The following is a 12,472-nucleotide window of genomic DNA, read 5'->3' as shown; positions in this document are numbered from 1 at the left end:
TAGGGATGACATAAACTCTCCTGAAGGATTCAATCCTGCTCTCCTTGTAGCTGGTAGCAAATCCCCCATTGAATTCAGAGAGAAAAAAATCAGGCTCCAAATCCCTGCCCTTTCTTTTTAATCATATTGAATCAGCATTTCTGTAAAAGACGGTGAATATTCTCTGAACATATTGCAATATGCCATAACTGGAACAGTGGCAACACTGCTTTCCTTCCAAAATGTGAATGTGGCCGCTATGCAGTCTATACCACTAACTTCTGCAGAGGGACATTCCATATATCTGACTAGGTATAAGGTCCCTATTTTTGGAGTATCTAAGCAACATTAAATAGGCAGATTGTGAATTACTGTACTGTACCATCTGTGGATGGGAGGAATAATCATGGCGTTAAGTGGCTTCTACTTGTTTTATGATGTGTACACTTGCTTTAAGTTATCACATTGGCAGGGTAATATTCATGTTTCCAGATTTACCTCTTGCTTTTCATTGCAAAGTTGTGCAAGTTTCTGTCCTTTCACTACTGTGTGACACATGAAAATGGATGTACCGTCCTTGTTTTGTTTACTCTGTCCTGGTTTAATTGATAAGGTGATGGGTTGCTAGACTTTTAAATTGCTCTTTGATTAGAATATTTCCATATGTTTTTACATCAATTAAGTGTTTCGATAACCTTTTAAAAAAGGAATCTTAACCCAATTCCATTTTTCTATTAATAGCTTAAATTACATGCTAATTAACTGCCAACAATTTGTTGCCAATTCCAACCCAAACCAAAAAAAGTATTGCAAAGATGGTAAATATCTTTGTGGATGTAGTGGTAGAGAAAATGATAGAACAAATCAAAGTAAAAAATAATCACATAGGAGAGGAAAACAGAGAGAGAGAGAGAGAGAGATCTGTAGCAGAAAAAGAGATAATTTCTGAAGGTCGATCGTAGCCCCAGAATTATACATGATGGGGAACATCTATGTCTGAATCATCAAGTTTGTGATGGCCTTTTGGACTGGACCTCTACAACCTTTTCCTCTGGGAGCAAACAATGACCCTGATGAAATAATTTAGGAGAAAACTACAATCTCACTGATTATCCTGGAGTGGGTTGGGGACTTATCTGGCCCTGAGAAAAATGTCAGAAGAGGGTAACAGAAAGAGACAGAAAGGTAGTCATTAATACAAATGTTAAGCCTGAATGTGAAAAGGAAATAGTGTTAAATATACAGGCAGACATCAATAAAAGGTGATCAAAGTAAATGTATAGATAGAGAGATTAAAGAGGAAAGAATAATATAGACTATAATGATTTAAAAATGAGTAAAAGAAAAACATAGCTCCTAGCTCAGGAGACTAAAATGTGGGGATAATAGGGAAAAACTAAAAATGATATAAAACAGTAAGAATTATTCACAGCAAAGATCATTGATACACACAAAACATTTACAGTAAATTAAGCAAAGATCTGCTTATAATTATTTTTTGTTAACCTGAAAAATAATCATATTATGAATTTGCCTCATTCCATAGTGAATTGTTGATGCCTGTTGGTGGCAACAAATTGTCCTTGATTAGCTGGTAGTGGCTCACTGTCCTGGCACAAAATTTTACTCTTCAGAATCGTTTTTTGCTTTCTAATATGTGAAATTGTCCCTAATTACAACAGCATATTTAGCTTTTTAGCCTTATATGTTTGTAGACAATAAGTATGTAAATCATATCAAGGTCTGAATTATTTGGATTGTTTGGGAAAATATATATATTATATTATCAATTAATGACATAAATTGGGGTAATAGGAAATTTGTTAGCTGTGTAGAAAAGTCTGCAAAACACAAAGCAGAATTATTTTTCTATGAATGGGAGGGATTTTTCTGTATCTTATGACTTTTCAAGAGCTCTCATTTTTATACATATCTTTCAAACTTAATCATGTTTTTGAAAGAATTCAAGTGTTTAATTATTTTATTTGAAAAGTAAACAAATTAAGTTCAAGCATCACTGAACTGTACAGCAGGTGACTCTTGGATTATAAACTAAACCATGAAAAGTACTATACAAGTTGTGTTCATATATTATATTATTTACATAACATAGGGATAGTAAGTACACAATAAATGTAAATTAGATACAGCAATAGAGAGCTTACTTTATAGCAGATTTGCCTGCAACCTATGTTACTTTTAGAATAACTATGATTTTCAGACAGGAGACTGGGGAGAACCTTCAATTACTTTACGACCGCCTAACGAAGCGACAGCATCAACTCCAGTACAGTACTGGCAACATCACCCAGAGAAACTCATCTTCCAGTCATGTGATTATAAAGCATTTGTAAGTATTAGTAAAATCAGTGCTTTGGTTTCTCATAGATTGCATATATGTGTGTTTCTGATCATGTTAAATGCTGACAGTGTTGAGTTTTTTTAATTTATAATATTTTCCAGTAACAGGAAGTCATTCTATATTTTTAATGAACCAAGGTATTTCCTCTGAAACAATTCCATAGTTAATAAATAAGAAGCAAACATCAGAAATATTTTTTGTTTTGATTCTCTGATGTATTACAGCCCATGCATCCATAGCAACTGAGAAATGATGCCATCAGAAAAAGGCTCAAGGGCTATCCAAGTGACAATGAAAGCAAATGGCACACTTTCTGTGGTCATGCCGCATTCCCCAATCTTCTAACACACGCTTTTATACACACAGCACACAAGTTCAAATTTTCAAATAGTAATGTATCTATTACAAAGATGTTACAAATGCAGGTAAAATTTCAAGGGCTCATGGCCCCATATCCTACATGTATCAGACAAAAAAATGAAATCCATTTCACTTTTCAGCTTTTTTTCATATTTTTCCTTACAAAGTTTACTAATTGACAGCTATTTGTGTTTAATGAAACTTTTCCTCTCAAAGCTCATCTTACCTTGCTCTTTGATCTAGCAGTCAAGTCAATCAGATATAACCATTGCCCATTATTTCCATGACACTAGATGAAAATGTGCATAAACCAAGGATCATGAGTTTTGCCCCTGCAGTATCAGTCAGAAGATAGGATATTAAAACACATAGGGCACCAACATTATTTTATGCACAGGCTCTCATTTGGGGTGGAGCAAAGGTGCAATGCCTCAGCTGTAGCTCCAGGAGGCTCTGTGACAAAATCTTCAAGGAGCCCAAGCTGTTGTCACTCTCTAAGAGGATGCAGCATTCCTTCTCCTTCACACCTGGCCACCTGTGCTTTGTCCTTTGCCTTCTTTTGGGCGGGAGCTCTTCATCCCCTTTGCTGTGAGCACAAGCAGTAGAAGGAAGTTGGATTTTCATCCTTATGAAAAGAATCTGGCCACTTCTGCTCTTCAGCTGGTGTGAGGAGTCTTCTCAGTAGCTGTTAGCTCCACAGGGTTGCTAGTGGGGAGAGTTGAGCATGTCTAATAGCACTTCAGGGGCTGGGACTGGCTTTCCCTTCTTTCCCTTGCCCTCCTTCTGCCACGGGCTCAAAATTGATGAGGAAAGAGACATTTTTTCCATGCCTGTCTGCCCATGTGAAAGTTTTGGAGGAAATGTCAAGTGGCTGTGCCTGTGTCTTGCTATCAGAGCAGCACAAGAACCACGTTGTGCTCTGCCCCTGCACAGGAGCAAAAGAGAAGGGGCAGCTCCTGTGTGCCCTCTCCCTGGGCCTGTACAGACAGGGAGGCCAATCTTGCCCAAACTGTAGATAAACAATGGGTGGGTCTACACCAGTGCAGCTGTAGCGCTTCAATATAGACGCTACTACACAGATGGGAAAGCGTCTCCTGCCAACATAGTTAATCCACCTCTGTGAGAAGCGATAGCTATGTCAACTGGAGAAGCCCGCCCATCGACATAGCTCTGTCTACACAGGGGGTTAGGTCAGGATAACTGCGTTGCTCAGGGGTGTGGATTTTTCCAATACTGATGTAAGTTTATGGTGTTGAGCTGGCCTATAACAGCAAAGGGAGCACAGAAAGACATTAGCTGAGGGCTGGTCTACATTGAAAACTTACATCGGGGTGTGAGAAATCCATGCCTCTGAGAGACATAGCTATACCAGCCGAACCCCCAGTATAGTCAACGCTAGGTCGATGGAAGAATTCTTCTGTCAACCTAGCTACTGCCTCTCGGAGAGGTGGATTAAATACTGTGATGGGATAACTCCTCTCATTGCTGTAGCAAGTGTCTATACTGAAGCAGTACAACACAACTGTACCAGTTTCAGTGTAAGCAAACCCTAAGACTATATGCTTTAGTTTAAATGTTCTTAGATCAAAGCTTGTTCCAATATGAATGTTTTTCCCTAAGGGCCCAATCTTGCTTCCACTGAAGTCAATAACAAAACCCCCATTCACTTCACTGGAGCAGAATCAGGCCTCAGCTGGGACTTGATCCAAGACTTAGATAGAATCACATATGTTTAGCTTAAATGCTTCAATTTCAATTTATTTTATAATCTACAATACTTAACTGAATAAAACAAGGCTACCCTATATTTATGCAGTTGCATTGGGCTTGCTTACCTTTCTATCTTAGTTGTAATGCACCAGGTAATGGTCCTCAGTACTGTACTGTGCTCCACTACTATCTATCCTGAAATGTGTGTACGTTTTTGCCTTTTTCCGGTTGGTATATCTGTGGCACACAGGTGTGAACTAAAGTCTTTAAAGAGACTCTCTGACTTTAGGCCTAGAAACAGTATATTTTAACTATCTGTGCATATCTATTGGCTCACATCAGCTGCACATAGCTTAGCTTTACTGTCTTCTGAAACCCTATAATTATATACAGTGATGTGATTTTTGCAGATGGCTGCTTTAAAAGAAGTGGTAAATGCTTCATTTTGCAATCAGATGCAATTTTTTAAGATGGCACTCTGTAGTGCTTTCTGTTTAATTTGAGGGACTACTTGCTGGTACCACTTATAAGTTCTCCCTCTGCATTCATTTGTTAGTAAATGTTCCTGTTTCATACAGAATATGTAGTAACAACCTCCATTTGAAATTCCAGAATATCAAAAGTATATAGTAAAAAAATCCAACTCATGTAATATTTAGGCTACCTACTACTATTCTGGTTTCCTCAGCTTTTTAGCAGTCTTTTGAAGATTTATCTTTGCTCTGGATTTTAACTGCAGAAAATTGAATGTGTTCTTATTTTAGTATTTAGGTTCTATGCTAGTAAAAGAGCTTAGAGGCACAGAATCAACACAGGATGCCTGTGCAAAGATGAGGGTAAGTCAATACATGTATATTTTCATGTCTAATAATTGAAATAGTAGATACTGTTGAGTGAACTAAAGTTACCACTTTATATTGTCATCCATCTATTTTTCACCATCCTTGATATTACTTTGGTATTCAACAGAAAGTCCATTCTGCCCTTGATCTTTATTTTAAGTAATAGATGTTTTATGTAAATTTCAATTATCACACTAAGGCTAAAAGATTTGTATGTATATATTTGCTTTATGTGCCATGTTTGCTATTAATTCTTTGAAAATATTTCAAAGTATTTTTCATACATTTGAGCATGCACGTTAGTGAGAATAAATCTTCTTGATTTCATTAATATTATGGCTCGTGCACAGTAATATAAATATAATTTACTAAATTGAAATATATATACTAGTGAATAATTTATTAACATGTTACAAAGTCATTATTTCCTAATATAGAGCACAGCCCTGCAATCACTTAAACATTTGAGTAACTTTACTTTCATTAACATTCCCTTTCTGTTAATGAAACTACTCACATATTTAACATTTTTGCACGATCAGGCCTATGGAGATAAATTCTTTTCTACCCTTTTACAGGAAAAAATGGCAGATATTTGCAAACTATTAAGAACAAGTTTTTGTGTTGACCTTGTGCCTCATTCTAGCTGCTTAGAGAAATTATTAGAAAGCCGGATTTAGATCCGACAGGCATAATACTATTAGAAACACAAAATATAGACAGCCTAGCTATACAATATCTATCCAATAGTAACATAGTTTATTATGTGCACATTACAATCAACTGTGTTCTCATACACATGGTAGTCTGAAGTGGTTAAGAAAAATGAAGAATATAATTATAGAGTAATCTATTGCAGATGAAAAACTACGTGCCTGGATGAGTATAATCCATTCATTGGTTTATGGATCTTAGAGGCGTCGTGCATGATGCCTCTTCAGTGCAAGATTTAGCATTGTTATCTGCTGTGGAGCTAGAAAATGTGTAAAACTCATGCAGTCAGACAACCATTTCCTTATTGGTCACATATCTACAGTACACAGGCTTTCACACAAGTTAGTCTACCTAAGGGCTGACAGTAATTTATGCTTTATAAATGCCTGAAGATCTGTGTTTTTTCAGCTGACTGCATACTAATAATTCTTACTCACATTGGAAACTCCCCCTGTTGGTGGAAATTCACTCTTTTTTGAAGGACCCACAATCACAAATGTGTGATTTTGGGGGCTGGAGAAAGGGAGAGTGTACTATCTATAATTTAGGTTTTAAGCCCCTCAAACTCAGTATTAACTTTGTTTTTCAGAAATATGCATCTACAGATCTGAAGGCAGAATTTGGCACCTCAGTAATATGTGACATCCTCAATAAATTTATTATATTTGACAACTCAGAACAACATCAAAATCATTATAAATATGCTATGGTCAATTTATAAGTGCTTAAAATGTGCCATCACTTTGATTCAGATTTAAATTACATTCCTTGAAGATGAATCTTATGAAAATCAGTTGAATAGGAATTTTAGATTTTCCCTGATAGTAACATAGTTTTATTGGTAAGCTATATCGAACATAATACAATTAAATACTATTCTGTTGCTTTTTAAAATTCAAATCTTTTTAAAACGTTTTGTTTAGACAAAATTCTGCAGATGGGCTTATTTTTCATGGCAATGAAAATAGAATCTTTCTTGTTTAGAATTTCACCTACTTGTGCTTCTTACTCTTTGGGCTTTCTCCTATTCCTATTGAAGTCAATGACAAAAAAAAATCATTGATCTAAAAATCTTTTAATGAAGGAAATGGTATCTGGCATTCAAAAATTTCTCCCTCTGTGTGTAGCAAGGTGGTTCCCAAACTGTGGGCCAGTCCCCACAGGGGGCGGGGAGGGAGCACCACTCAGCCTCATTCCACCCCCAGCCACAGCCCCGGCTCCACACCCAGCTGCGGCCCCAGCTGCCAGCCCCCACCACAGCATGGCCACAGCTCTGGCCCAGCCTCGACCCCCAGCCGCAGCTCCGCTCCCAACCTCAGACCCACACTGAGCTGCGGCCCCAGCCTTGGCCCCCTTGGCCCTGTCTGTGCTCCTCCAGGAGCTGCTACCCCGCTCCTGGCCCCAGATCATGGTGGGTTGCACGGACCAGGGTTAGGGAAGGTATGACTGTGAAAAGTTTGGGGACCATTGGTGTAGCCTAACTATTGGCATCTGTGATTTAGGGGGATCAAATAGTCCTAAGCCATCCTGGGTCCTAACCCTGTTACATTACTTATGTTAATTACTGTATTTTATGCACCATTAGGTTTATTTATTCTTCTATTATTAGGTCGAATTTAGCCGCATTAGATTGATTTAAAAATGATTGCGTCCACGCAACCATCCCCATTCCGTCAACCTAAAGGGCTCTTAAAATCGACTTCTGTACTCCTCCCCGGTGAGGAGAGTAGCTCTAAAATCGACTTTGCTGAGTTGAATTTGGGGTAGTGCAGACGCAAATCGACAGTATTGGCCTCCGGGAGCTATCCCAGAGTGCTCCATTGTGACTGCTTTGGACAGCTTGCTTCTGGGAGCTTATCGCTGCTCTTGCATTCATCCAGAACTATGGACATTTGGCAAGAACTACACCCATGAGATGGATTACTTTTTTCTCCCATCCACATAATTTGATTGGACTGGATTTATTTTTTATGTCTGCATGTTCAATTTCCGATGACTTCTCTTACAACATCTCTCCCCCCTTCTGCAGACCACAGCATACTCTCCTTATCTTCTTTCCACACCTGCTATAAGGTGACCTTTGGTATTTCGAGATTAAATTTTTCTGTCCTGGCCCAAGATGCTTTTATTAATTATATTGAGAGATACATCCAAGAATGTAAGGACTTTCATCCCTCTCAGCATGAACTGGGAGATAGTAAAAGCTGTTTTTTTAGATTTATTGCCTTTGCTTCAAATCTCTGTAGGAACAGGAAGACAGAATACAATGCCTTTGCCTTTGAAAAAGAAGTCTCCTATCTAGAGCTGGGCAGAGTCCTGGTTCTACTCTAGGCTCACACTGGTGTCCACATATCTGAATTCCTTGAATATTGACTATGCCAAGAGGGCACTATGTTATACTTACTACAGTTCTGTGAGCACATAAGTAAGGGCGCTACTTCACTGCCAGTAATTAAAAAACCCTAAAGTTGCACAGCCAAATCATTCAGATTCTAAACAATCAGATCTATAGGGGCATTTGAGGATTTATATGAGAGGATATATTCTTTGGATCCCAGGACCTCTCTAGACAATAGGAAGACTTTTCTGGGTGTGGGGATATGAGGAATCAAGGTTCTAGGGTCCTGATTCAGCAAAGTGTGTGCTTAAATGCTTTGCTGAATTGGGATTTAAATACTAGAGTTGGAAGTGTTACACAGCTCAGTCCTTCCATCGTCAGTGATAAGGATAAGCAGAAGGTGGTCTTTCTCAGCGGATGTACCTTATATGAAATGGAGAAATGGAACAGACAGGGGCAGTCTTTCAAGGCCCAAATCTTTCCTCCTCGCCATGAAAAGAGGAGAATTTGGATGGAGATTGTGGCCTCTTGGGCTCAGTCATTCCTTCCCCCCAAAACAAAAGTGAGATAAAGAGATCATTTCCTCTATCCTACATGTGCCAGCCATTGGAGTTGGCAGGGCATGCGGAGAGGGGGGAGGAGAAGGCTGCATGCTTAAAAAGTCTTAGCAAAGTATTTCCTAAGTACCCCTGCCACTCTCCCCTCCTCCCCCATTCCCACATGGGATTTAAGTAATGTCATTGCCTAAAATGTGGGTTCTGTAATTTCATCTGCTACAGCATGAAACTCACATATTAGAGCTATGTTTGCATCTCAGAGGGCTAAGATAAACAAAATTGATTAAAAAAATCATACTTGACAACTTGAGGCAAAAGGGCAGCATTTGTCAGATGTCTATAAAAAGTATTTAGCTCCGGGTGATTAAACTGCCTTGTGCAAAATATGTGTTTTATTCGGGCTCAAACAAAAACTATGAATATGAAGAATGAGCGGGAAAATTGTTAGCAGCACAAGTCAATGTTCGTCAAGCACAATGAATAATACCTATCATTATCACATCAGATGGCAGATTTGTTCGTAGTTTGTCAGGTATTAACTAGAGAGTTTTTGTATTCTTTATTTTTTAAAAAACTTTATGAATCAGAAATAAATGGTGACTGTAGCTTACTCACATTTTTAGAGAGGTTTGATATGGCTTTTATTGCTGAAGATGAGCCAGAGTCTCTAGAAAAGCTTGTAAGGTAGGAGGAAACGTTGACAGCTGTACACTTGTTGAGCCCTGGGAAGATTCTGGGTGATGCTGTTCAGAATTTTGCAAGATCTACAATGATTAGCCGACCCCAGTCTTGTTGGGAATATTTAAGGAAGCTGACAATAATAGACTTTTCTTGATATATCTGAATAAAGTAGTAATGTCATTAATACCGAAACAAGGTAGAGACCTACAGCCATGTGCAGAGTACTATCCAATGTAATTCATTAATGTTGTGTTTAAAGTATTGCAAGAGTGCTTATGGGCTTAATGGAGGATCTGGCACCAAGATTAGGACATAATTTCGGAAGTGGTTTATAAAAGAATTAATTCTGAATACGAACTAATGACGTCTCTTCTAGCTAATGTGGCACATGAAAGATTCAGACTACACTGTCATCATGATGCTGGATGTGGAGAAGGCATTTGACAGAGTGGAGAGGAGTTTGTTTGCTAATCTCAAAAAGCATAATTTTTGGTTAATAGTATGCATTTATTTTAACTAAATCCAACAGCTTCTATTCTGTGTACTAATGTTGATCCCGATTGTCAAATTGGATCCACATAGGCTCAAGGAATCCGCCTGTGAGTCTGATGGCAAGATTGGGGCATAGTTTCTCACCATTTGAGATACCAATAGATCAGTGGTTCCCAACCTGGGGTTCGCAAAATGTTACAGGGGGTTCTCGGGGAAAAATTCCCTAATGGTGGACAGAGCTGTCCTTAGGGAGCATGGGACCAGCAGCCCGGAGCCCCAGGACTTCTAAGAGCTAAGCAGATCAAAGTAAGCACATTTATCACACTGAAGAGATTGAAACTTCAAGACTCCTTATAAGAAATAGAAAGGGAGGTGGATATTTTTTGCTGTTTTTAAAATTAAATAGGCAGCTAGTATTGTTTTTAAAAGTATTATGAAGAACAAGTTTAAGCTTTGTTGTAACGTGTGGTGTTTGCTTGAACTGCTCAAGACCTGAATGCTTGTATAAGAGGAACTCTTTGTATTGGCTTCTTACATACCTTCATGCTGTTTCACATCTGATACTTCTTGATGAAACATAGGAGCCTTGTCTTATAACAGGCTTATTCAAAGTGATACAAGCTACGAAAGTGAGATCTTGGAACAGTGTTGCTGTTTTCATAATGTAATAAAAATACTGTAATGATAAATAATAATTAATAGTGTGTACTAAGCATGTCATAAAAACAAATTTTATATTTCCAAGATCACTGCTTTTATAATTTATACTCAGGTAAAGGAGAAAATCCCTGGAAATATTCATTTTTAGGAGGGGGTTCCCGAGACTTGACATTTTGGTGAAAGGGGTTCACAGGTTGTTAAAGTTTGGGAACCACTGCAATAGATGTAAAGCAGGGATGCTTCCAGTATCATCTTTTGTTTATTATGGCTTTGGACTTTTTTGCCATGGCCATTAGAACAAATATCTTATCCAAAGAGATTACATTAGTATTATATCCAATAAGAATATAGGTGATATTGTAAAAACTCATGGAACCAGAGAAGCTGGCTAATTGGATAGAATGTATGAAGTACTTTCAAAATTGCCTGGCTACAATACTAATTGAACAAAAAGTGAATGTTTGTTACTATTTTCTCTCTCACGCAAACAACATTGTCCAGGTGGACCACTCAGAAAGTCAGTAAGGATATGTAATCCCCAGAATAATTGTAAGTAAGGCACTTGTGGGTAAAATAAGGGATAGTGTGATTCCTGTACTGAAACACTAAGCTTTGGGGGGAAGGGAGGTGGAACAAATTGCCGCTAACAATGTATAGTCACGTTCAGACTTTTTCAGAAAATGGTATTGACTCTACAGTTTAATTACATATTTGGTAATCTCCACCTATATCTTCAGATAGCTATTGAAAGCAAATACAGGCCATAAGAACAAGTTAAAAATCACTTAGAAAAGTTAGATGCCTGCAAGTCACCCGGGCCTGATGAAATGCATCCTAGAATACTCAAGGAGCTAATAGAGGAGGTATCTGAGCCTCTAGCTATTATCTTTGGAAAGTCATGGGAGACGGGAGAGATTCCAGAAGACTGGAAAAGGGCAAATATAGTGCCCATCTATAAAAAGGGAAATAAAAACAACCCAGGTAACTACAGACCAGTTAGTTTAACTTCTGTGCCAGGGAAGATAATGGAGCAAGTAATTAAGGAAATCATCTGCAAACACTTGGAAGGTGGTAAGGTGATAGGGAACAGCCAGCATGGATTTGTGAAGAACAAATCATGTCAAACCAATCTGATAGCTTTCTTTGATAGAATAACGAGCCTTGTGGATAAGGGTGAAGCGGTGGATGTGGTATACCTAGACTTTAGTAAGGCATTTGATACGGTCTCACATGATATTCTTATCGATAAACTAGGCAAATACAAATTAGATGGGGCTACTATAAGGTGGGTGCATAACTGGCTGGATAACCGTACTCAGAGAGTTGTTATTAATGGTTCCCAATCCTGCTGGAAAGGCGTAACGAGTGGGGTTCCGCAGGGGTCTGTTTTGGGACCGGCTCTGTTCAATATCTTCATCAACGACTTAGATATTGGCATAGAAAGTACGCTTATTAAGTTTGCGGATGATACCAAACTGGGAGGGATTGCAACTACTTTGGAGGACAGGGTCATAATTCAAAATGATCTGGACAAATTGGAGAAATGGTCTGAGTTAAACAGGATGAAGTTTAACAAAGACAAATGCAAAGTGCTCCACTTAGGAAGGAAAAATCAATTTCACACATACAGAATGGGAAAAGACTGTCTAGGAAGGAGTACGGCAGAAAGGGATCTAGGGGTTATAGTGGACCACAAGCTAAATATGAGTCAACAGTGCGATGCTGTTGCAAAAAAAGCAAACATGATTCTGGGATGCATTAACAGGTGTGTTGTGAG

General features: G+C 38.4%; 1 protein-coding gene across 23 annotated transcripts in view; it reads left to right on the top strand.

Annotated features, from left to right (window-relative positions):
- Positions 1-12,472, top strand: part of ANKS1B (ankyrin repeat and sterile alpha motif domain containing 1B) — a 771,828-nt gene that overhangs the window by 720,624 nt on the left and 38,732 nt on the right. For 22 of the 23 annotated variants that reach the window (XM_065561011.1, XM_065561005.1, XM_065561000.1 and 19 more), the window contains 2 exons: positions 2,201-2,329; positions 5,176-5,247. The exons of the other annotated variant lie outside the window; for it this stretch is intronic. In XM_065561011.1, the coding sequence (XP_065417083.1) occupies positions 2,201-2,329; positions 5,176-5,247 (201 nt within the window). The remainder of the gene's footprint in view (positions 1-2,200; positions 2,330-5,175; positions 5,248-12,472) is intronic. 23 annotated transcript variants of the gene reach the window in all.

Source organism: Chrysemys picta, chromosome 1 (assembly GCF_011386835.1).
Source record: "Chrysemys picta bellii isolate R12L10 chromosome 1, ASM1138683v2, whole genome shotgun sequence".
Taxonomy (NCBI): domain Eukaryota; kingdom Metazoa; phylum Chordata; order Testudines; family Emydidae; genus Chrysemys; species Chrysemys picta.
The sequence above is the reverse complement of the archived record's forward strand: the minus strand, read 5'-3'. Positions and strand labels throughout refer to the sequence as shown.